This window comes from Callospermophilus lateralis, unplaced genomic scaffold (assembly GCF_048772815.1).
Source record: "Callospermophilus lateralis isolate mCalLat2 unplaced genomic scaffold, mCalLat2.hap1 Scaffold_84, whole genome shotgun sequence".
In the NCBI taxonomy this organism is placed as follows: Eukaryota; Metazoa; Chordata; class Mammalia; order Rodentia; family Sciuridae; genus Callospermophilus; species Callospermophilus lateralis.
In genome coordinates this window covers 4,704,905-4,731,696 of record NW_027516477.1, presented here as the reverse complement: position 1 = coordinate 4,731,696, position 26,792 = coordinate 4,704,905, and the positions used below count along the sequence as shown (strand labels likewise).

Genomic DNA, 26,792 nt, shown 5'->3' with positions numbered 1-26,792 from the left:
TGGGGCTTATCAGAATGGAGTTTTGGTGTATGCATGTAGTGCATGGATGTGTATAAGTCCTGTCTCTCATACTGAGAATCTTGGTCGAGGTCCTGTTCTTAATACTAACTTACCAAGAAAAGGAAAAACCTCATTAATTTTTGGAAGCTTAATTAGGAAGATAAAGTTATAAAAAATAATGAAAGAATATGTGAACAAGGGTAGTATAAATAATCTGAGGTTATTTGGCCAAATTATGATAGGAAATATTATGACAATGTTTGTACTTGGCAATGTACTTTTATATGCTTGTTGACTTCCATTACTTCCATAGTATTCATACATGGGCAACAGTGGAGCTCTAGGTTTCCATTTAACAAATCCACAAGGACCTTGGAAGTGCTTTTTACAGAAGGGAAAAATAATTTGTTATTTTATTCCTCTGTGTTGATTCATGGAATTTCCTATGCAGAACACAAATATGGTACTGTTACTGGTTCTTTGTCTTTTAAATTCCTAGAAACAGAATGCTGGGAATGAATTTGAATCAGAAGACAAAGTCCTGGGTTGAACATTCACAGTGTCTTGCACAGGGAAGGTGCGTGATAAATTTTGTTACATCAATGAATGAGGATTGCACTTCATTTCTCTAGGCTGTAGTTTTATGAATCAAGAGTTTTAAGTAAAGAAAGGTCTGACAAATATGAAGTCTCTTGCAGCTCCAAAATTCCTCTGCACAGGGATAATTGCATTCACAGCTTTTTAGACTAAAAGAACAAGAAAATATTATAAGCCTTTTCAGAGTGTCCAGTACTAGTTGAGCGTCACTAATCTGATGTCCACAATACTTGAAAATCCTAAGCTTTTTCAGTTGTTGACATGATGCCCCCAAGTTTTCAAATTTTGGGACGTTTTTGATTTGGGATTCTCTGATGAGGAATGCTTAACCAGAAGTTTATGCAAATATTCCATTCTGAAAAATCTCTCAGATTTTAAATACTTCCAGGCATTTAAAAGAAGGGATACTCAAGCTCTATACTCTCTGGGATAGAGTCTTGCCTGTTAGCCACATCTTGGCTGCCCCATTCCTTTGGTGATCAAGGACCTTCTCATTACTGTAGAGTCTTCTGCTTGAAATATGTGTACATGGCTCAGTTATAGAAATTAAATTACTTTTCTCATAGCGAAACTGTGAAGCAGCCCTAAGTGAGTATTTGCAAACTGAGAATGAGCAGTGAGGTCATTTTAATTGGAGACTGTATTTTACCATGGCTGATTTCTGTTGGCTTTATTGCTCTTCACTCCTGTAGCCAAGCTAGCTGATGGAGATGCTGGCAAGAGCTGGGTCTCAAGTGTGCAGATCCAGCCAGCTCCTGGCTGTTGCTGAGATGCTGAGGCAGTGTGGGTTCACAGGGGTGCACTTTGCTGGGGCCTTCTGATAAGTGTAGCTGCATGTTCATATGAGGTGTGCATGGAGAAATTGCCACCTTGTCCTACACACAGGACAGAATCCCTGGAGACCTTTTATCATTGGAGAGGAATTATGGGTGAAGTGCCTTTGAGTTGAATGGAGCCCGTGCTAGTGTGGATGGTGATCCCAGTTGTCGGTAAAGGTGAGAAGATCAAACTGGGTTTTGTGACACTTCCAGGAGCAAACAGATGGCCATCAGTTTTTGAATTTTGAGAGGTTTATTTTAAACTCATCTTTCTTCTACCTTTGCCCCTTTTCTCTCTTCACTCAGGGTGAGGGATCAGACACTCTTAACCTCTCAGACACCTGGGGGGTTTCTCAATAAAAAAGCCAATGACACTATGTCCTTTGAATTCTTTTCTAAGATGTCATTTCAAACACTTGTCTTCTTTACTGTTATCGATGTACAGAAAAGTGAGCCTTGGCAGAGCAACCTCTCTTCATGGTAGATCAAATTTCACTCTGAATACCTGTCTTTGTGTGAGGCTCACTTTCAGATACCTGTCCCTCTCCCTACCACTGGTTTTCCTCTATTCCTTCATCACTTTATCATCACCCAGAGCTGATTGAGTTTCTTATGCATCATCCCACCTATAAGCACTGTCTGAATCAGGATTGAGATTGACATCTGACTTCAGTCTCTTTTGTTTGGGAGACTCTTTTTGTGACCTTATTTCCAGATCTCTTTGATTCGGCAGCGAGGACTGGTTATCATTAACTTCAGTGTGCAGTAGATGTTTGAACTATGCTGCATAGTCAAGAGTTGATGTCTTAAAAATATATATATGCATGTATGTCAAACGGGGTAGTTAAGAGATCAATTGTATAGTACCTGATGAACCTTGTAAAAGCATCAGGACAGTTAACAAATGATTCATTAAGATCATATCAAAAAACCACAAGCTCTCTTTTTAAATTCCAAGAAGCTTTAAATATCAGCAATCCACATCTCCTCTCCCAGCAGAAAAGGGTCTTCTCCTGCTGCTGTTTGCCTCATTTTGAGCCCAGGTTCCCTAGGCTGTGGTCCACAACTCAGAGTTGCTGGGTCAGTGATTAGGAGAGAGGATTTCTGGTCCCTTGTTTCTCTGTGAAACGTTCCTCTCCACTTCATGGGAACTTGGGCTCTTTACGACTTTTTGCATTTGTTCATTCAGTTGTTTGAAAAAGCCTGTGGAGTTTGGACCCCTGGACAAAAATCCTGCCCACTCCCCCCCACCACAGGAGGCTGACAGGTACCTCTTTTACTGTTACATGGGTCCCCACCTCCCACACAGGGGTCCCTCTTCCCATATCCCCCCATGAGACCCCTCCTTCCACATGCCACACAAGGTCCCTTCCTCCACACACGTGGTGGTTACCTTCTAGAAGGTGCAGACTATGTCTCAGAAGGACCCATTTCAGCACACAGCAGGCAGCAGGTTCACATCGACTGGGCTGAGTTTGGAGGTTGGTGCTGAGGATTTTAAACATTCTACTTTCCCATCTATAAGATGAGGTCACCATCTCCCTTGTCTAAAATGTGATCCTGTGTGCGACAACACTCCAGAAAGACAAGTGCTGCATAAGCCTGTTAGTGTCCTCCATCCACCTTGGCTTCCTGCCTTATATCACCGTATTTCCATCTCCTCCATTCCTTTAAAACCTCTTTACTCCTTATTCGTGTCCTGACTCCCTGCTTCCCTCCCTTCTGCCCTCAGATGGGAAGGAAAGCATGAGTGAAAAAAAATCTATCTGGTTCACAGTCATCGTTTCCTGTCAGTGTGTGTTTAATGCTGCTCTTGCCCTGTGCACATGTCTCCCAGCGTAGCTGCATCTGTGTGGCAGTCAGGAGATGCTGCCTACCCTTCACAGGAGCACGCATCTATGTGTGTGGACCCCTCCATTTGCTACCGCTGCCTCTGTATTGTGTGTTCTTCCCAAGTCTAAGCATGACAGAAAGTGTTTGTTCTCATAGATTAAACCCAGTACCCAAGCACTTTCTACACTGTGTGGGTACCATTATAAAACAGAGGAATTTTCACACCAACGTAGTCTGCCTGTTCTGTTGACAGCTGGGTGACAGTTCTGTAGAATCAGTACAGAGGTGAAGTTTTAGGTGAACCACAATGATGTAGCTTGGCTTTCGTGAAGGTGAGAGGTGAAACTGAATCCTCAACAACAGTTAAGAACTGAGCCTCATTGCTTATATTAACATCTCTTTGTATTTCTTTGCCCTTTCATCATATGGAAAAAAAATGGCAGGGAGAGAGAACTTGGGTGAATGGCAGGGAAAACGTTCTAGTGACATCTTAGCAGGGTCTGTCCCCCTCTTTTGAAGGGACCTTGTATAGAGTAATTACAAGCATCCCCTGAAAAGCATTAGCATTAACCTTTACTAGATTAAGATTTTGTTTCTTAGCCACACTCAGATCACAGACTCTTCCACAGGTTGGAAAGTTCTCCGTGAGTACAAACTAATAAAAACATTTACTGAGTTTTTTTTTCATTGTGATGGAAACAAAATGGGGAGCTGTCCTCTGAGAAAAAGCCCAGAGTCCTCAGGAGCTGTGTGGTGATGGAAGGTTCTGCCCTTGGTCGGATTCAGGGAGCAGCTCTTCCCTGTGGTAGAAGGCTGGAACTTCTGTTTATTGCACTCTGATTCCACCCACCCCACAGCCTGTAGCACATTAGAGCCTTTGGAAACCCATTGTGTATTCAGAACCATCACTGTGTCACAAAATAAGGGACAGGAAATTCATCTATTAGGTAATAGAATCACAGAGGAGACCCTGTTAGATTTGTTGATAAACTGTCAAGAGGAAGATTAAAAACTGTGGCCTAGCTGGAGTCTCCTCCCCAGACTAGGAGTCAGATCGAGGGAAAGACGGGAACCTGCCTGCGTTCATTCAAACAGCATTCACTGAGTGCCTGGTGACCCAGCAAAAAGATATTAGCTTCTCGTGTTCCTCATGACCTGGGACAGGAGATGGACAGATATAAAGAGAATAGCAGATGGTGGTGGAGAGGTGTACACAGGAGTCCAGGGAAGCCCAAAGGAGGGCAAGGCCAAATCCAACTAAACCCAACCGGGCATAAGAGGGTCAGGTTGAGGACTGTGTTTTCAGGGAGGCAAGCCCTGGTTGAGTTCTATATAAAGGAAGGTGGGCGGAGAACAGAAGAGGCAGAGGAATTCCTGCAGGGATCCTTAGAAGGACTGGCTTCAGGCCAAGTAAGGTGCACACCTGTCATCCTAGTGTCCTGAGAGGCTGAGGCAGAAAGATCACAAGTTTGAGGCCAGCCTCAGCAACTTAAGGAGACCCTGTCTCAAAATAGAAAGGGCTGGGACTGAAGCTTAGTAGTAAAATTCCCCTGAATATTTTGTCCTTAGTCTTGGGGAAGGAATCATTTCAGCAGGTGTTCACAGAAAGGATGAATCTCATTTGGGGAGTCTCCTAGCAGAGCAAACCCAAGGGTCTGTATCTGATTCTGTAAATAAATTTATATTAGAGTGTGGCCCCACCCATTCTTTTGTGTGGCTACTACATCAGAGAGAGACTGTGTGGCACACTGCCTATATTGGGTGTGTTTTAGAAAAAGTTTAGTGACCTTGGCCATCACATATTTTTGAAACTCTCAATAAGAGTACTCATAGTCCAGCCCCAGGGCTCTATCTACTTCCTGGACCATCTAATGAATTTGCTTCACCCCACCCTACCTGCCACTCAAGTCAGGAGCCTCTGGTCTCTAAACACTCTGGAAGTAGAATAGTGTCTGTAGTGGAGGTAGGGGGCTGGGCATTTCACTCTATATATCTCTTCAAAAACATCTGATCACCCCATCCTGCAACTGTTGGAGACTCCTAATTTCTCAGGACCTCTGCTACTGTTTAGCAGCTTGGTAAGTGTTGCCCAGCAAAACCAGGATTTGCAACACTGATGGGAGTCACAGTCATTGGGAAGTACTCTGTATTCTTTGATGCAGCAGCCCATGCTTTAGTGACTTCTGTGCCCTAGCAAGTGGGAGAGGGAAGCTGCAGGCAGAGCATGAAGAAACACAAAGAATGCATTTCTAAAAGTGGCTGAGCCAGGCTGAACTCTTGGCTAGTAAGAGCTAGAAGAAATAGAGCAACAGCCATTTCCATTTTATAGATAACAAAACAGAGGCCCCGACAATCTAAGTAACTTCGTTTTGACTGCCAGTAGACGCTGCCTCTGATCCCTGATAAGGAGGGTGTTTCTTCCTGTGGAGATGTCCCAGTGAAATGCCTGATCAAGAAGTCATGAATTTCTGTTGCAGACTTTCGAAAGATGTGGCTTTTGAGGATTAGGTACAGCTAAGATCCTCTGTAGGGCTAACTTCTTCTTTTAGTCCCAATAACCACCAAGGTACTATTTATCAAATAATGTTGCAATTTGGGATCTGATTTCTGACTAGTTCTTTATATAGAAAACCACTGGTAGGAAATAAGGGTGACATTTTCCAAACCTTCCTGGAAAATATAGATACAAAATGAGAATGAAGCAGATAGAGTCATCCAGATTTCCAACCAGCATGATCATTGCTATAGAAAAATCGGTTTATAACTATTCACTTCTTAAAACCTTTCACTATTTATTGCTCTGCTGTTCTTTGAGGAAAAGACCAAAGTCCTTGTCGTGGCATTTGAGGTCTTTCCTGTGTGGGCGCTGCCTGTCTCATCTGTCTCACCTCTCAGTATCTCACATATTTTCCTTCCAGCCTAAGTGGGTTCCTACATTTGGACCCACCTCAGTACTTTGAAAGACATCTTTAAATTGTCTGGCTCATTCCCACATTGTCCTCCCATCTCAGCTAAGTTAGTATTGGATCTGGGAGGCCTTCTCTGAGCTTTGGAGATTGAGTTGGGTCTCCTCTCTTGCCCAGTCCTGAATCATGTCAGCTATACCGTTCAGTTTCTTGTTCACTCTTTCTCTTTAGATTATAAGCTTCTTGTAAGAATGCTGCTCTTTTTTCAGTTTTGATTCTATAGTCACCAGGAAGCGGAATCCACTTGTACTAGTTACTATAAATGGGATTTGTGGTCAGAAAATATATAAAGCAATAAAGAAATCCTGGTGGAAATCTAATATCTGTAAGGAGCTGTCCCTATTGGAACCACAGTGGGAATTCCTCAAGATGGCGCAGGTGTTTTGTGCCTCTCTGCTCCTCTGCACCCAAGTTCTATTTGCCCTTCTGTCTCCTGTTGGTTTCTTGAGCTCATACACATGACTGCATGAAGTTTCTGCATGATCTCACTTTGCCCATGTGGCCTCCGATGCCCCCCCACCCCCCAGCCCTGGCAGGCACTCCTAATCTCATGGCTTTATTTCCTGCTCCCCATTCATTTGGTTCTCTGTTTCTCACTTGCAAATTTCTAAGCAAGCACACTGGTCAGCCTACTCACCGTTCTGAGCCAAGGCACACCAGTCAGAGGTCATCATCTTGTAGGTGGGGTCTCCTGGAGTCAGGTCCTCACCACAGACCAATCAAACATGTTTGGAGCTGGTGAGGTTCTATGGGTCAGAACCTGGCTGCCATGATGGGCATCTCTTATTTTGGTTTCTCTTCCTGTCTCTCTGCTGACAAGGATGTTAGGCATGTATATTTTATGGACTTGATGGTATCCTTTGTTGTTTTTCATTTTTTTAGATATCATTAATGGAGCTCGAGAAAAATGTGTATTGCCTCCTATGGATGGCTACCCCCACTACGAGGGGAAGATCAAGGTAAGGCTGAAGCATCACCTGCTCATTTCCATCATCCTCAATCTTCCACCCCACCCCCCCAGATACAAATGAGTGAGTGAGACCTGGAAGTGAGTTATTTAAGGGGTGCCTCCATCCTTCAGTATTGCATTGTGGCCATCATGACCCTTCTTTGCTTATGCCAACCCCATGGAGTTAGTCAACATTTACCCTCCATGGTCACACTGGAAGAGCCTGGCCCGCTTTGGGTGCCTGCCATAATGCTGCTTTCTTTTCCAGCCTCTAGTGGGTGGGTGCTTCCTGTGAGGGTTTCTTAGTGTCCACCTGCCCCCTACCCCTACCTCCCTGCCTTCTTAGTCCCAGGCTCCTGATCATTTAATCCAGGCTATAATTTTGGTGCCACATTTGCATTTGTGGTGAGTACCCAGCGATACTGGGCCACTCTTTCAGAGTTATCATTTTTTATTTTTTGGTGCTGGGGACCAACCCATGCCTCATGTATGCTACGCTCATTCTCTAACACCAACCTGCAGCCCCAGCCCAATGTTACATTTTTTTAAAAAAATCCATAGCGACAGTAAAGAGATTAGTGGTTGCCAGGGGATTGGGGGGGTGGGAGACATGAGGTAAAGCAGAAGGGATTATTTAGGCAATGAACTATCCCATTGATAATTTCATGGTGGATGCATGCTATAATACATTTATCTAAAGCTATGGAATGTACAACACCAAAGGTGAAGCCTAATGTGGATGATGGTCTTGAGTTGATATTGATGTGTTCATGTAGGTCACTGATTATAGCAAATGTAACACTCTAATGCAGGATGTTGATGGGAGTGCTGTGTTGTGGAGAAGGGTGCATAGAAGCTCTGTACCGTCCACTCACTTTTGCTGTGAACCTAAAACTGCTCTAAAACATAAAGTCTATAGTTAAAAAGAAAATTATATAGCCTGCCCAGTAACTTTCAGGGAGAAGTTTCAGTTTAGGTCTGCAGTTATGACTGTGAGACCAACCTGGCAAGCACTTGCTGATCTCCTTTGGAGCAGGTGCTCCCCAATGCTCAAATTGCACTCAGGCCCACCTGCCCACACTCTGTGTTTCAGGCACTGGTGAAACCCTAGTTTCCAGAAGATGTGCATTTGGCCTTGATAAAACTCTGCTAGGCATGGCCTCTCCTGGCCTCACTCTACAGCTGTGGCCTAGCTGAAGCCAGTGTCTTCCTGTGGGTGCTCCAGGTGTTGAACATCTGGTCATCGTGGCTCAGCAACCACTTGCTCTGTTGTTAAGCTATGGTTTGAACCATTCACCCTGCTATCACCCTTTATACCCCCTCCTTCTCTCAGCAGATGGGTAGGAGCCCAGGGAATGGAGAGCTGAAAGGTGTTCATGTGTGTGCTTGTCATTTCAGTGGATGAAAGATATGTGGCGCTCGGATCGCTGCTACGCAGACTATGGAGTGGATGGGTCCACCTGCTCATTTTTTATTTACCTCAGTGAGGTAGGTAAGTAGCTCACTTCCTGTGGCTCCTGGCGGGGTGCATGTGTGTGGTTAAACTGTTTTGTGGCTGAGCCTGGAATTTGAAAAGTTTCAAAATGTGTAGTGTTGTTTTTATATGGAGGAACTATGGTCTTTTTGTCATTATTCTCCCCACCTCTCAAAAGATTTTTTTTTTTCATTAGTAGAAAAACAGGCTTGAGTGAGCTGTTCACTTTTTCCTTCAATTTTTCCTATTGTGAAAAACAGGTAATGTGAGATCTACCCTCTGAACCACGTTTAAGACCAATTCAGTGGCATTGAGTACTTCCACAGTATTGTGCAAACATCAGCGCCACCCATCTCCAGAATCATTTTCATCTTGCACAACTTAAACTCTGTACCTAGTTAGCACTAATTCCACACCTCTGTCCCCTAGCATCTAGCAGTCATCATTCTACTTTCTGTCTCTTTGAACTTGACTATTCTAGTTACCCCCTAAAAACAAAATCGTATAATTTGCATCTGGCTCACTTCACTAATCTTCAAGTTGTAGTATGTGTTAGAGTTTTTTCCATTTTAAGACTGAACCATATGCCACTGTGTTTATATACTACCATTTGCTTATTTATCCACCTATCTGTGAATGCTTGGGTTGCTTCTCCATTTGGCTTTTGTGAATAATGCTGCTTTGAGCCTGGGTGTATAATTTTCTCTTGAATACCTTGTTTTTAGTTCTTTGGAAAGTATATACCCAGAAATGGAATTACAGGATGATTCAATAATTCTATTTTTCATTTCTTGAGGACCTGCTGTATTGTTTTCTATGACAGTCATACCCTTTACATTGCCACCAAAAACAAGGGTTCCAGATTCTCCACATCTTCACCAATACATGGTACCTTCTGTGTTTTCGATAGTAGCCATCTCTATGGATGTGAGTGATAAAACTCATTGTGGTTTTGGTTTGCATTTCCTTTTTTAGTGATACTGAGCTTCTTGTCATGTGGCCAGAGTTAGCCATTTTCTTAAAGGTTGAATTAGTTACTTTTGCCTTCTCTTACTTCTGTTATTGCACCCTTGAATTTAAATAGAAGCTTTGTTTGTTTGTTTGTTTGTTTTAAATAAGGATTGCAGAGCATTTTCCAGACCACACTGGATTTGCTATAGGCTTCAGTGATCTTCATTTCACCTTTAGGAAAGTCAAGGAGTGGAGAGGTGTTAAGGTCTATACAGAAGCAGCTGAAGGGGAAGAACCTCTAGGGGACCAAACCCTGCTACTTCTCCTTCTCCCACTGATGGCCAGGCCAGCCCTCAGGGCTGATGAAACAGATGAAGACCAGTTTCAGAGAATGCAGCTCAGTGGGCTTTCTGCTGCCATTTCTTTTTCATCCTATCCTATTTTTGTGTGCTGTTGATATTGCCATTTAGCCAACATTAATAGCTCCCCGGTGCTCCATGGAAAATGACTCCAGTTTTGAAGCTAAATTAAATGTGTTTGCCATAGTTTTCATTGTGATGTTACAGGGCAAGTTCCCATTGTAGAGCTGAGGCCACTAGAGTGGTCCTTTCTTGCTGGCTCTTTCAATCACATCAGACATGTCTCTCAAGAGTACTAGGCATACTTTCATTGAAGGGATAGGAAAAGGGGACACTCTCAAGGAGAGAGTGAGTCCTCTCAAAGAGGAGACGAACAAAATGCCCCTCCTTCCCTCAAGTTTCATTGAGGGTCCAAGGAGAGTTTCCAGAGAGTCCCACCCATGTCTACCTCTTGACTTTTGACTGACAACAGAATGATATCAGTCTTCTAAGTCCTCACTGTGCATGGTAAAGGTCCAGGACAATGTTAGGTCATTTTGGCCCATGCTTGTCACAGTGCTAATTGGGTCCTCTTGTTATAGATTTTATGGTTAGGGTGAATTATCCTTATCTCCCTGACTTCTTTTCTTTTAATATTTATTTTTTAGTTGTAGTTGGACACAATATCTTTATTTATTTATTTCTATGTGGTGCTGAGTGTTGAACCCAGGGCCTCACTCGTGCTAGGTGAGTGCTCTACCTCTGAGCCACAACCCCAGGCCTCTCCCTGACTTCTGAAACCTGGTCTGTGTAAGGGTCACAAAAGTCCCCCCTTCAGAGTAACTTGTGTTCTTATGGGCATTTTGAATCCACATTTCTCCTGCATATGAAGGTTAGCTTGGTAGGACCAGCTTATTGAATGATCCCTTAACCTCATATTCCCACCACTTGGGTCTCTTAGTGGGATTCAGGTGCCTTTCTTTTCTGCTTCATAAGGTGACAGGAGCAGACCTCTTTTGATTACAGAAGTCAGGTCAGTATTGGTATTCAGCGTGCCAGCATGTATCCCTGCATTCTATGGAGTTTGCCTCTCTTTTTTGATCATTCCCTCTTTCTTTAGTACATTTAAATCAGACTTTTTTTGTATAGTGCAGGGGATTGAACCCAGGGCTTCTCATATGCTCTATCACTGAGCTATACTTCCAGTCCCACAGACTTTTTAAAAAAATTTTTTGACAAGTTGTTCAATGGCCACTCTGTGGCCATCATGAGAACCCCAGAATAAATGAGTTTAGAACCTCTTGGAAATTAAAAGTTCAAGAGTTGGGCTTGTGCTTTGCCTCATTAGCGGGCTGCTAGCAAATACATTTTTATTTTTATGTTTTTATTCTACTGAAGACTGAACCTCTACCACTGAGTTACATCTCCAGGCCCACATCTACCCCTTTTTTCAATGTTGAGACAGGGTGTTGCTAAATTGCTGAAGCTGGCCTGGAACTTGCAATCTCCTGCCTCAGCCTCCTGAGTTGCTGGGATTATAGGCATATGCCAGGGGCCGTCTGACTACTGGTTATCTCTGTGTGTTTCTTATTTGTGACTTGGGTGGCCTGTGGCCTAAGTTATCATTTCCTTCTGTAGGGGGTTAAGGCTTGGGTCTACAAATTAACCTTCACTCCAGTGAGAAGTCAATTAGAAGTACTTTTCCTGCCCCGAGGGAGAGGCTTCTCATTCAATTTAATTTTCAAGTTTTCTTCCCCTTTCCCTGTGATAGAATATAGCCAGAATCCAACTGTGCACTATGATTGACAAACCAAGCCAATTTCACACCTTCCCAAGAAGGAGAGGACTGAGGACAGAATAGAGGATTTTACATTCCCACTTCAACTTCCTCTCCATCTCTGAGGCAGGAGCTGGAAAGCTGTCGGAGTGCAATAAAGACCACTGAAAAGCCAGGTGCAGTGGTACATTCCTGTAATCCCAGCAATTCAGGATGCTGAGGCAGGAAGATCATATGTTCAAAGCCAGCTTCAACAACTTAGGGAGGCCCTATGAGACCCTGTCTCATAAAAAATAAAAGGTCTGGGGTTGTTGCTCAGTGGTTTAGTGTCCCTAGGTTCAATCCACAGTACGAAAGTGGGGGGGACCTGCTAGAAAGGGACTGCAATTATTCATGACCTGTTCCCTTCCTTTGAGACCACTGCCCACTCCCAGTTCCCAGGGGAGCTGAAAGGAAAGAAAAGCAAGGTTCTGAAGCAAAATTGAAAGGACTGCTGGACAGATTTGGCTCTGCATGGGTCATCTGTACTTACTTTGGAGACAGAGTGTTTCCTTTCAGGACATGATTCTTATAGTCACAAAGTGTGGAATGGGAATTCATTACTCAATCACTGTTTTCTGAAGATGATCAGGTTTTCCCTTTTGTTTAGGCAAATTCTAAGTGAGCACTTCTTGAACATCTGTCATAATCATCTATTGTCAACTACTGAGAACTCATTTTCTTTCCATCATGCTGTGTGCTCATCCTAAGAGTCAGATGGGAGAGGAAGAATGATCCAGGAAGGATAGAGATGGTTTCTCTTGGGAGAGTGCTAGGAACCTCTTTTTTAAGTTTTATTCTAAAAATAACCCTGAACCAGGACTTTAAAAAATTTTTTTTAATCAAAGCATCATCAAGTTACCTTATAAGAGTTCAAAAGTTTCACTGTGATGGTCACTTCAATAGGATTACTTACTGCCTTAGAGCCTCATAACTGAACTTCAGCTTCCATTTCTCCTGTTTTCTATGTTTTGTGATTTTGGGAAAGTGACTCAACTTCTTCATGCCTGGGGTTCTTCCTTTAGTAACTATTAGTTTTAATTTTTGTTTGGTTTTGAAAGACCTTACCTTGAGTGTATTGTGAGGATTCTCGTTTCTATGAGAAAGTACTTAGAGCAGAGCCTAGAAATGGAAGACAGGCAATCAACATAACTGATACATTTATGGTTTTCAATGTCATCATTATTTGAAGATAGTTGTGGCCTGTCACTTAGCCTTGGACATTATAAGTGGACTTTTGGTTCCATTTTAGAATTAAAATCAATGTATGGTTCTTGCTCACCAAATCTGATTTAACTTTAGATCCTTTGACTTCTGGTAATTTAGAAATTCAACAGTTCCCTTGATGCTTTTTTTTTTAAATTGAAAAATAGAAATTGTCTAAGTTTGTGCAACACAATGTTTTGATACACTCATATATTGTAAAAGACCAAATCAAGCTAATTAGCATGACCTTTACCTCACTTTTTTTTAATGGAAAGCACATTTCCCCTTACCTGTTTATCTCTGGATATGATGCTTGTGTTTGCATTTAAATTGTGAGCTGGTGGTTGGGGATGTGGCTCAAGTGGTAGCACGCTCGCCTGGCATGCGTGCGGCCCGGGTCCCAGGTTCGATCCTTAACACCACATACAAACAAAGATGTTGTGTACGCCGAAAACTAAAAAGTAAATATTAAAAATTCTCTCTCTCTCTCTCTCTCTCTCTCTCTCTCTCTCTCTCTCTCTCTCTCTCTCCCTCTCTCACTCTCTCTTTAAAAAAATAATAAAAAAATAAATTGGGAGCTGGTGTATATGGAGTCAGTATACCCACTATAATTGTTAATGTGAAATTGGCAGAGATGGTTTCCAAAGCCAATTAATTCCTTCAATTAATTCCCATCTAGTATTTTAAATCCTAGATAATACCTCAGTCATTGTTGGGGTTTGCTGGTCTGGTTTTGGTTTATTTTTTCGTTTTATGTCTCTCCCCCATTTCCCCTTCCCCTCTCTCCTCTCTCCCTGTTTTCTTACTTCATTGAACCCTGAAGATTGATAATTTCCCATATCATATGCCAGATTTCTCTAGCGGGTGATAAGATAACCTAGAGGGATATCCTTATTTGGCTTCTCAACTTGATCAGCATATGCCCCAGTGACTTTTGTTCTAGTTATCCTATTGAAAGAGCCAATTCTTTTTTCTATCTATTTTCAACATTAGAAGTTTGACAGATCTCACAAGGAAATAAAGTAAAATGCCTCATCTTTTTAGTTACCTGGTGAATTGCAGCATCAGATGCAGAACGGTGTTAGAAAAAAAAAAAATTTAGTTGTAGCTGGACACAATACCTTCATTTTCTTTATTTTTATATGGTGCTGAGGATCGAACCCAGGGCCATGCTCATGCTAGCCTAGCGCTCCACTGCTCAGCCCCAGCCCCAGCCCTGTCTTAATAAGTGGCATTCTTTCTTCCTTCCTTCATTCCTTCTTCTTAGGGTTGTCTCAGTGGCCAGATCCCACTGAATTACAGATTTAGAAACCTCCACTTTTGCCCTCATTATGTGTGATCTACAGATCATTTTTGGTTAATCATGTAGGAAGTGAAGCCATCAGAATGACTGACCCCTTATAGTATCCCTGTGACTGCTTGTTATATGTCTGACACTGCACTATTGCCTGGAATGGACAGGACCATTGTGGTGAAAGAGGTGCCCTTGTTTTGGGGGGTCTCTGGGTGGTAGAGAGAATGAAGCATCATTGAGCCCCCACTCTAAGACGGACACCTCAAATATCCAATCTCATTTAAACCACTCATCAGTTCCAATGGTTAATGGAAACCCAAGTCACAGATAGCTCAGACGTCTCTTTGCTGCTCCTTGGTCCCAAAGAAAACTCAGGCATGTAATTTATAGGAATTGACTTTGCATTCAGCCTTTTACTTAAATCGCCTGGGTTTCAAATGTGGCTCTATTTAGCATCTTAAATGCTTATGACCAGAATTTCAGAGAGTTTTTGATTTTGAAATATTTGCATAGGCTTTCCTGATTGAGCATCCTAAATCTGAAAATTTGAAACTTGAAATGCTACAAAATCTGGATTTTTTTTGAGCCTTTTAAATTTCAGATTTGGGGATTAGAAACACTCAACAAGTGTATCATAAGCAGCAGAATTCTTTCTTTTTATTGCCCACAGGTAGACCACAGGCCAGGCCAGTGGCAAAAGAGCAGAATTCCCCTTGTTACTCCTGCTGTCAGAACTGAGCACCATTTCTTTGCCTAAAGAAAGAATGTGGGGAGGAGGAGGGCAGGTGGGGTAGCCTTTGAGATCCTTGGCTTCTGAAGATCTTCTGGAACCCTCAAGACTTGAATGAGATACAGCAAGGAATGCTCCCCCTCCCCCATACATACACACCTTTCTCTCAGGGGGTTACATGAGATAAATGAGCCAAGAACTGCACAGACTTTAAATTATTCTGCAATGTAAATTATTTCTGCTTCAGTGCTGAAATTCACAGAGATTTTCATTTTAGAGCTTACCTCTAATCTTGGAATAAAACACTTTTTCATCCTTGTTGAATTTTAGCCTTCAGGAGCAGGCAGATGAGGTTGTCTCCTTTTGTCTCCCTTTGCACCTCTCTTCTTTCTTTTTACCTCAAAATTCCTATGAGAGAAAACCTTATTCTTTTTTTTGGATCATTTTCCTTTATCTTTTGTTTTTGTTTTTTATTGATTTTTTTATATATGACAGCACAATGTATTATAATTCTTATTATACATATACAGCACATTTTTTCATATCTATGGTTGTATATAAAGTATATTCACATTAATTCGTGTCTCCATACATGTACTTTGTATAATGATATCCATCTCATTCCACCATCATTCCTAACTCCATGTCCTCTCCCTTCCCCTCCCACTCCTCTGCCCTATCTAGTGTTTGTCTATTCCTCCCATGCTTCTTCTCCCTATCTCACTATGAATCAGCCTCCTTATATCAGAGAAAACATTTGGCATTTGGTTTGGGGGGATTGGCTAACTTCACTTAGCATTATCTTCTCCAATACCATCCATTTACCTGCAAATGCCATGATTTTATTCTCTTTTATTGCTGAGTAATGTTCCATTGTGTATATATGCCACATTTTCTTTACCCATTTATCTATTGAAGGGCATCTAGGTTTGTTCTACTGTTTAGCTATTGTGAATTATGTGCCATAAACATTGATGTGGCTATTTTTCTATAGTATGCTGTTTTTAAGTCCGTTGGGTGTAGTTTGAGGAGAGGGATAGCTGGGTTAAATGGTGGTTTCATTCCCAGTTTTTCAAGGAATCTCCATCCTGCTTTCCATATTGGCTACACCAATTTGCAGTCCCGTCAGCAACGTATGCGTGTACATTTTCTCCCCACATCCTCACCAACACTTATTGTTGTTTGTCTTCATAATAGCTGCCATTCTGACAAGAGGAAGATGATATCTCAGAGTAGTTTTGATTTGCATTTGAGAGAACCTTATTCTTAGTAGCTATGTTAAAAGGAAGGTGAATCAATTGTACAGTGTACCTTCTAAGGTTCATAATTCTCCTTTTATTTTTTATTAAAAATAAGTCTAGATGGTCCTGAACTTGAACTCCTTATCTAAGTGGAAGGACATGGCTCCTGACCCCCACCTGGGAAGTTGAACAGATCCTTAGTGTGTATCAGGAACTAGGCCTTACCTAAGACTGTCTTTTCTATAAATCCATAAATGCTTTGTGGTCTGGGCATCCTCTATCCTTCTTAATCATCATGTATGAGTGCTTGCTCAGTATCAGGTCTCTGCTGAGTTCGTGTCCTGCTCTTTAGAAGTCCACAGTTCCACCTGGGTGGGAACCTCCAGGGACTGTGTTGCCCAGAGATCAAGCAAGAAGATCTTGAAGATACAGAGCTGGTAGCAGTGAAATTCACTTGGGTGAATGCAGGAAATCAGACTTGTCAAGGATGAGGATGAAGAAGTCTATCCAGGAGAAAAATAAAGAGGAAGGAGGGGCATTGCAGGCAAAGACAATGGTACCAGGTGCAAGAGAGGCTGGGAATGACCAGAAGGAAATAAACCATAGAAGGAAATAGAGAAGAAATAAACCATAGAAGGAAAAGTTGGAGAGCTTTCAGGAAAGAAGCCCAGATTGTGAGGGGACTTGTGTATAGAGTTCAGAAAGGAGTCTTTTATCCAAATGACCGGAGGGACCTTTAGAACCATTTCTATAGGAGAGCAAAATTTTCATTTGAGAAACTAGAAGGTGGATTGAAGGAGCTAGAGTTTGGAAATAGTATCTTACCTTCTAGGAAGTAGGGCTTGAGGCAGACTCACACACAGTAGCCCCTCCTCTCTAGGATTGCTGTCCATAAATTCATTTAACTGTGTTACACTGTGTCCTTAAAATAGTAAGTGGAAAATTCCAGAAACAACCAGTTTCTAAGTGTTGGATGACTTTTATGACCATATGTTGTTATCATTATTTTCTTTTATTGTAAGCTATTGTCTCTCATTGTGCCTAACTTATTAATTAAAATTGATCATAAGTTCCTATATATAGGAAAGAACACAGTATATGTAGGTTCCCTTTCTATCTGCAGCTTCAGGCATCCACTGGTGTTCTTGGAACTATCCCTCATAGATAAAGAGAGACTACCATATTTTACTGTGGCAAAGGAAAAGTGTGAGAAGATGTGATGGAGTGTGTAACCACGCTGTTCCTCTGTTTTACCAAGAGCCATACAGACATGGGGGCACAGTGGATACTGGACTCCTGGAGGTTTATAAAGATCTCTGCCTTAGCATCGTCTAGGTGACATAAAAGAAGTGGGCTTATTTGCCCTGCTCTGCCCAATGTGCCATTGGCCTTGGTTTACCTCACAGTAAACTAAACCCCCATGTCCCACCATTCCACCTTGTGGCTTCTTCCTAGCCTGGCTGATGTGAGCACTGACTGAGAAAGAGAAAGAGAAAGAGCAGGCAGCTGGGGAAATCAGGGAAGGCTCATAATGTATGTGTGTCATCATGCACAATGGAACTTAGCTTACAGAAGTGACAACAGGATGGGACAGGTGCAGAGTGAAAGGAGGAGACCGGGAGCAGCAGAAGATGCACAAGATGGCCACTCAGTACAGTGGACAAGTCCACACATAATCTTTTAAGAAGGAATATCGCAGCACTAGTAAAGGACTTGTATGTCTATTTTCAGTCTAGATGTGCTTATTCTATGGCCTTGTTTCTTAAGGAAAACGTGATGCATTATTGTACACACATGGCCCCAACTTACAGTTCGACTTGGTTCATTGGAGTATTAAATACACTTGTGATTTACCATATCATTTCTTAAGCTGTGCTTACCAGGACGTAGCCCCATTGTAAGTCAAGGAGCATCTATAGTTGTAAAACCATGTAATAGACCAGTTTCTTAATTTGTGGGGAAGGAGGTGGAAGCTACTACTTTAAAAGTGATTGAAACTCCAGGAAGCTCCTGATCACAAGTGTCCTTCTCAGATTCTTTGTGCTGGAAATGGCAGCCCAACTTCCCTGGCCTGGACCATAGCCAGGATGTGCTGACTCTTGGAACCCTGATGGAGGGCAAGGATGCAGCAGGGCTCAGAATTAACTGGTTCTGCAGACCAGAAGCCTTTCAGGGCCACAAACTCTCTCCCACTTGGCCTTGTATGTGTGAGGGCTTCATTTTTCTTTGAGTCTGGTCTCCGCAGGGTAGGATCTGCCCTTGCCTCCACAGCCCAGTTTTGCAGTCCAATTTCTATTGCCTGGAGAGGTCTTGACTCTCCATACTGCCTGGCACGTCCCAGGGAGAATTCCCCTGGCTCAGACTTACCAGGTACTTTCCACTAGACAAACAAACTTGGGGCAGGGCTGTAAATTCTTTTTTTTTGTTGTTGTTGTTAATGGCAGGTCACCAGGTGCTACATGGATGTGTAGAAATGAAGTAGAAGAGGCTATGTGTGTTTGCAGTGGGGAACAGGGGTATTACTGAGGAAAAATACATGCCATCCATACTCCAATCTAAAGCTCAAAATACTGCCATTTCCAGAGGTCAAGTCTATACTCCCAGATGAAAGAGAAGTTAGACACAGAGCTTCTGCCTCTCAAGTTCTGCATCCTGCCTCCCCTGCTGCAGCGATTACCAGTGTTGCTTAGATTGAATTGTTTTCCTAAATCTCTCCATCCTGGCTCTAAATATCATCCTACAAGTTCTGCAAATGTGCCTGCCCCCAGCTATAGCCATAAACAGCCAAAGACACGCGACTGCGGTGCTCGTTGACTCCATCAGGGCTCTCTTTTCCCTTTGCATCTCCTGCCCCCAGATGAGGTTAGGTAGATTTAAACTTTAATCAGTTAGATCCGTTGTTTTTAATGGGAATTTAAATTGAACTAGGGACTGAAAATATTAGGGGGCTGCAAGTCACTCAGCTGGAACGTGGTAGCAGCATTTCCCCTGCCTCTAAGATGGGTGGTGGCTTGCTGTAGTGTGATCCTCAGTGCAAGCCCTTTCTGACTAGATCTCAGGAATTAGTAGGTGGCAGAGCATTGGGACTAAGCTTTTTTTTTTTTTAACTTTGGCCCCTTAAGTCAGAGAAGGAAAGCTTCCTAGAGTGATTTCAACCCACTTCTTTGATCAATGGGACTTGGATTTTCCATCTAAGCCTGGATGACCAAAACAAGGGAAAGGAAGGGGGTATATGCTAGAAGATGCCCCCATCCCTGTATATCACCCGCCTCTTTGGGCCTTCCCATGAGTTGAGGAAAGGCAAGCAGGGACACACTTAATTTAAGAAACCTCAGCCCTTAAACACAAAGGGTAGAGTACACATCACACACTGAAGATAAAAGGGGATCCCTTGAACCCCTTGATGCCAGGAACTAAGCCTTACAGTGTGGTGACAGTGGTGAGGCCTTAGAGTCTTGGACATACTGTGTTTGGTTTATTCATGATCACATGTGTTTTAAATTTTTACATTTTACATGTGAACTATATCAAATATACAAATGTCTTTTCCACATTTTTTTACTGGTGTACTATAATTGTACATATTGATGGGATTTGTTGTTGTGTATTTGTACATGCACACAAGGTAACAATATAATTTGGCCAGTATCACGCCCCAGCACTTCCCCCCTCCCCCTGCCTCCCTCTCTCCCTTCCACTCCCTGGTTCCTTTCCTTTACTGATCTCCCTTTGATTTTCATTCCCTGAGATCCACCCCCACCTTTCTTTTTCTTTTTCTGTCCAGCTTTCACATTTGAGAGAAAACATATGACCCTTGACCTTCTGAGTTTGACTTATTTTACTTAACATGATGGCCACTTGTTCCATCCATTTTCCTGCAAATGCCATGATTTCTTTTTACTTTATGGCTGAATAAAATTCCATTGTGAAATATACAGAAGTCTTTAAAAACCAAGGCATTGTCTTAGTCCATTTTCTCTTAGCATAATAAAATATTTTAGTTTGGATAATTTATAAAGAACAGACTTTTTTTGGCTCATGATTCTGGAGACTGAGAAGTCCAAGAGCGTGATGCTGGCATCTTCTGGGGGCTTGGTGAGGGCCTCATGCTTCATCATAATATAGAGGAGGACATCCCCTGGGGAGACAGAGCAAGTGTGCCAGCTCAGGCCTCGCTTCTTCTCATAAGACCACTAATGTCATCTGGGGGCTTCACCGTCATGACCTCATCTAATCCTAATTACCTCCCAAAGGCCCACCTCCAAATACCATTAATATATGAATTTCTAACACATCACCTTGGGGAAACACATCTGAATCATAGCAGACATCCAAGTACCACCCAGATTTGTTGGTGTTAGTACTTACAGTATTTTTAAACATGGAAATGATATATTACAAATAACACTGAAGCTCCATCTGCTTCTGTAGATCATCTCTCCTCTGTAATCAGTATCTGGAATTTAGTTCCAATCATCCTCCTACATGTTTTTGTACTTCAGCTACAAATGTCCATAAGTGTGAACATTACCCACATGCATAATATTGCTTTGTAGGGTTAAGAATATACAAAAGTTGCATCCAGCCATATAGATTGTTTCACAATGGGTCCCCATACTGTTGCTCTCTTGCAGAAACCACAGACAAGTTACATCCCCTTTTGAGCTACAGGGAAGTATGTGGTAAGGTGCTGCTTATATTAATTGTGGCACAATCCAGATGAACAATCAGGGCCTGGAAAGAGACCAACTTGACATTCTACAGGCAGCATCAGCAGAACTTTGTGATTGATTTGATGCACATATTGGCAGGAATTGGAGTGAGGAATAATGATTATGGTCCAGGTATTGGTAGGGAGATTAATGCTGGTCACTGAACTCAGGGGCAGATACAAGGATACTGCTCAGGTTAGGTGATGGGTCCTCTTTTAGACCTGTTAAGTTGGAAGCAACTACAGCATAACAGATGGAAAATTTCAGAATGCCATGAGATATTTGGACTTGAAATTCAGGAAAGAGACCTGAGCTGGAAATGCCTTGTTGGGTTCCTTGAGCATCTCATGAGCGTTCACTTCAGGCATTATAATAGTTTGGTTTAAGAAACTTCAGTGGCACCTTTACCTGGAATAAATAGTGTGGTTCAGACTCACGAGATTTCTACCAAACTCTGACAAGTGTCAGCAAGAGAACCAAGGCTGAGTTAACTAATTACCATGTCAGCTTCAAAGGTTAGAGTTATACTTGAGACAGTTTTCCCTCCAATCATCCATGGGGATTTTCTCATTTGTGAGATTCTATAAATCCTCTCTGAATATAATTCCTGCTTTCTGACTGCACCATGCCTTAGTGTTAAAGAGTTCAAAGACTTTATTAGCCTTTATGTAGACTTCTTTCTATTTGCCCAAACTTGCCACCTTGTTATGCTTCAAGGTGCCCCAACCTTTCCTGGGATTTGCTGACAGTACATATGTAACCTAGTGTATCATTTCTTTCACAGACATTTACTCTGGGAACTCTACTCTTAAGTCTGCCATGAATGGTTTTCTGCAGGGTGGGAAGCAGATGGACCATTCCCTATTCTGCCTGTAGCTTGCTGCAGGTCTTACCTGGGGCCTGTGGTCCACCCTCACTATTTAGCAGCTGACTTTTCATGGGGCGGTGTCTCCTTTTTATAAGGGAGAGATGCCTGTCCCCACCCCCAATCTCTGACTCAAGGCCAGCAGGATGTCCTGAGAGGCCTCCTTTTGTGTGATTGGAATCAGCCCTCAGTAGCTAAAAATGTAGGGTGGGGTCCAGGAAGAGTTTGGGTAGCTGCTGCTGTTGAAAGTGTCCAGAAAGACCTGGCACACTTAGAATAGGGAATGGCTGCTCGTGGGTGGGCCCTAGTTTTCTCTCCATCTCTTGCTTTTATCTTCTCCTCCTCCTCCTCCTCCTTCATCTCCCCCTTCCCCTTTGCCCCTTCTTCCTCTCTATTCCCCTCTCTCCCTCCTTTTCCTCCTTTCTCTCACTGGGATGTCTCAGTGCAGTCCCTCTCATTACCATCTGCCCGTGCCTACCCACTCCTTCCCTTTAGTACTTACTTGATTCTTTTCCCACACCACAATTGGCCTCTGGCTTCCTCGGGGCCTGTTCCCTGGTCTATGACCTCACAGATTCCAACACTGAATGACCTTTTTGCTATAATGTCTATCACCATCTGTCAGGAATCCCTCTGAGTCAGGATTCTGACTTTCTTCATCTGCTTCAGCCTACCACACCATCCCTGGGTCCCCCAGTTCCATTAGCAGGGGAGGAGGCAGGGTCCCTGAGAAGAGGTTGTGTGAGGCAAGAGTTACCAAACATGTCTACCATAAGAACCATATCCCAGAGCCCCTCCAATTAACCTTTCCCAGGTAGATGGCCCTAAGCATGGCTCAAACTCCCAAGTGGGAAGCTGTGATTTATAAATGGTTCCTCATCACTATGCCCAGCAGCCTCACCAAACTTCACCTGGAATTAAACTTGCAGCTCAAGCGTTCATGTTATTTATATGTTAGTCTTCAGGGAGTAGCTTGCTTGATGCTAAGTCATCCTGATCTGTAAAATAGAGAATGTGGACTTGCTGTTGTATCCTTCATGAATATTTCTGATATATGATTTGAAAGTTTTCCCCTAGACTGAGAGTCCTGTGTTATAGTCACGAGGGCAGTGAGTGGCAGAGGGCAAATTGTGACTGGCTGCATTCAGAGCCTGCCTCCTCTTCCCTGTGCTCCATGGCTACTGTTGTCACACCCTGTGTCCCTTATGGGTTTGAGTCACAGAACTTTCTATTAATAGATTTGCCTCAAGTGTCTGAAACAGGCTTAGAATGGGAAAGCCTTGTCCCACCTTCATACAACTGGAAAACATTACAGAACTTGAATTTTTCAGCTTTCAAATAAATAAATAAAACACCAAACAACCAAGCTGTACAAAATCCAGCTTGCACAACTTAGTCACACGGAAACACGAAGAGGAAGAAAAAGTGATCTGGTTTCCACTTTATAGGTGGTTTTGATTCAGAAAATATGCTTCAAATCCAGTTCCTACAAATACAAAAAAAAGGGGGGCTTGGTTTTGCTTCTAGAATAAAAAGTAAAACTACTCTTGAATGTTTCTGGTCTTACCAGAGTTTCCATTTATCCCTTTTTTTACTTTTGCCTACCTGGATATTCTTCTCTCTCCAGCTACTGAGTCAATCGATACATATTGTGGGAAACTCTTCTCTCCCCATGACGAGAATTAAGTGGGATCCAGTTCCAACAACATGAGTTAATCATCACTAGAAATATTGGCAAGAGCTGGGGATGTTTGTATTCCTTGGGGACAGCTTAGCATCTCCGGATAAACATTCCAGTCCAATCTTCTGGCTTCTCTGGGTCTTCCATCTCCAAACTCTCTCCCCCATAAAGAGGATGAGCCAAAAGCAACTTGAGGATCCCTGGTAATTTACAAAGTGAGGACGATACTTCCAAAGAGTGGCAATGAGTTGTCATTGGTACTCAGTAATGTGTTCTAATATAGTGTATTTCTTGCATAGTTATACAGTAGCAATATGACTATTTTTAACCTTAAAAAAGAAAGTCCAGAATTTGGATTGCCAAACTACTGCCATTTCCATGATAAGAATGTCCACCCCTGAGGCCTCTAGCTCTTAGAAGCTCCATCCTTCCAGACAGGTTGTTAAGCAAATAAAACAAGAAATGCTTTCTGCTTGTGCCCTCGTTTTAGAATAGAAAGATCTATTTGGACATCATCCACACATATATGGAAGTGCATGCAACAGTTTATGGCTCCAGCACAAAGAATATTTCCAGTTACGTGAAAAACCATGGCATACTCAGTGGACGAGACCTGCAATTTCTTCTCCGAGAAACCAAGGTGAGTTTTCAGTAGATTTGTAAACATTGACCAGAGTTGCTCTTTACAGGTTTGTTTCCCTTGGCATTAAAAATGCGATCAGATTCTTTCTTGTTTTCTTTCTAACAATGCAATAGCTCTTTAGGCCTTGATTGGGCAGTAGTTTCCTAGCAGCTGTCACTAAAAAAATTAGTGAATAGGGAAAGGAGGTTGCTACTGTTTGTTAATTGATTTTGGCAAAAAAATAATGCAATTAATTTTTTTTCAAAAATTGTTATTTGCACAATTCCTGAACTAACTAAAAATAAGTGGGGAAGTCAGGAAACTTTATAATAAAAAAAAATTACAGAGGATCTTCTCTGTGATAGGCAATAAGCCAGGGGCTGGGAGTAGGGCCAAACATGGGAAAGGTAAGGCTCTATCTTAAAGGACAGTCCTTCTGCTAGAATAGGAGCCTCTTCACAGTAAGCCAGGGTTAATGAACTCTTCACTCTGTTATCTGTGTTCAACGAATCAAATTGGGTCCCTAACCAGCTTTTCCTCATACCTCCTCATTTAGCAAGTATGTCCTGGACACCAGAAAAAAAAAAGAAGAGGTTCATATGGAAGAAAAATCCCTGCTGCCTCAGGGAGCAGAGAAATCATCATCACAGATATAAGAGATTGCTGGGGTATGGATACACCTACTATTGAACCATATAAAGAGACAGAATCAGGTAGCCAAGGTGCCAATGGCATATTCAGGAGAAAACTAGAAAGCAACCTGTCTAGAAAGTATTGGAAAATAGTAGATGATTAAATACAACAGGAAATAAGGGTCAATGGTCACAGAAAGAGGCATGCAGACACTGCACATAGATAGTTGGGGAGCCACTGAGTGTTATTGTACTACACTAGAGCATAATGGTCTGGGGCTTTGTGGGCTATGCCCTTTCTATATTCCTGCATTAAAGTATCACATGAAGTTAGGTAGCTTGTGAATAACAGAGTTGGCTGTGAAAGCCCTTTAATTTATTTGATATGCTTTCTTATATTTACTAATAAGTTTTTTTTATGAATTTTGCATATACTTATTGAACAACTAGTATATACCAGGCATTGTGCAAGGAATGCAACAGTGAACAAAACAAGCAGATCCCTCCACTAGTGTTTCCTAAAGCATAGAGAAGTTTATTATCACGGGTGGATTTCTTAACTCTGGTCCTTGGCTCACTTTGCTTTTATATTCAAGATAGGGCAGAGAGGTTGAACAAATAAACTTTTGTAGCATGTTAGCCATCGCTGATCTTATTTAGAAGGTACATTCATATGTGCTATCCTCTTGGAATCTCACAACAGCTTTAAGAGGTAGACAGTGCTAGTAGGGTTGTTAACTCTGGAGAGCTGGACATGCCTATGGTAAATTGAGGTCAAGTTGAGGAGGTCACTCTAACTCGTGATTGTTTTAATTGCAAATGAAATCTCTGCTAGGCTGTTGATGAACCAGCCTCATAAACACCCAAACTCAATGGAAACCAACCTATCAAAGAGTATCTATCTCCTCTGCTTCAGTTTCTTCATTTGTAAATATATTTTATCCTTTCAACCTTCAAGTTATTTGTGCAATAGCATGAACAAAATATTCTGTCAGTTCTTTAAGTCCTTGTTTTAATGAAGATATTATTTCCTTGTAAGGTCACCTGTAATCAGATGATTATTTGAAGCCCTCCAGGAATGACGTGTGTCCCGTTTTACCATTTGCTTCCCATCACCTCCTGTCTTACGTTGATATTTTAGAATCATCAGGATGTCCGGGCCCTTTAACAGCAGTGCTATTTTTTGCTATTTGCCTCATTTTACTTTTCTCCACATCAGGTTGTGGAAAAAGTTCAAGCTCCTTTAAAATAACATTTGCCAGAGCTGGTTTTCAGGAGCATGTCTTTACTGTCTCACACACTTCTATTAACCCAGCCTCATGAATGTCTTGCTCAGCCTTGCAAATTTTAAAAGAACCCTTACTTACTTACCATCCACTTACCCTGTCATAGAATAGGAAATAGGCCAAAACTGAGGTCCCTGATGTCCAGGAGAGAACAAGAAGAGGCCCATAAAACCCCAGCCACGATGTCAGAGTGGCCAACAGCCAAGGAGGACAGCTTGAATTTTAGCATGAGGGACATGTATTCATCCTTGAAAAATGGGTAACTTCTGAGCATGTCCCTGAGCCCATTACATAGTGCCTGCTTATCTGAAAAGAATATATTAAAATACTCCAAGTGGAACTATGACTCAAACAGTTAGCAAATAGGATGAGGCTAAGGCAGTGTATCACTGAGATTCTCCTCACACCCAGAACACACCCTCATGCACTAAAATGAATGGATCTTGGCCTCTGCAGTAGTGACATGGAAGGCCGGTCAGCCTTTGCATTTATAACCCTTTCTGCTTCCAACTCCTTCCTCTGTGTCTCTGAGCAATTTAAAAGCAACTTATTCCAATCCACCTTGGAAGTGGAGACGTAGAGCTGCTGAGGACTGTGGAATAAAGTAGATTCACAAGGTCTTCAGCCTCAATACTGGAGAGGGAACAAGCCTGAGCTCCTCGAGAGGTTTGAAGGAATGATTGATGTTTAATCAGCTCTAGACTCATTATTTTTCTTTATGAGCCCTCTTTGAATCTCTGCACCAAGCCCAGGAAACCCTCTGCTCAGCATAATTTGTCCT

The 26,792-nt window shown here is 42.3% G+C and overlaps 1 protein-coding gene across 1 annotated transcript in view; it reads left to right on the top strand.

Annotated features, from left to right (window-relative positions):
- The window catches only part of LOC143386820 (alpha-1,6-mannosylglycoprotein 6-beta-N-acetylglucosaminyltransferase A-like), a 101,842-nt gene that overhangs the window by 36,924 nt on the left and 38,126 nt on the right, over positions 1–26,792 (top strand). Inside the window, exons 2-4 of the mRNA XM_077108502.1 lie at positions 7,097–7,173; positions 8,562–8,651; positions 23,962–24,111. Of these exons, the coding sequence (XP_076964617.1) occupies positions 7,097–7,173; positions 8,562–8,651; positions 23,962–24,111 (317 nt within the window). The remainder of the gene's footprint in view (positions 1–7,096; positions 7,174–8,561; positions 8,652–23,961; positions 24,112–26,792) is intronic.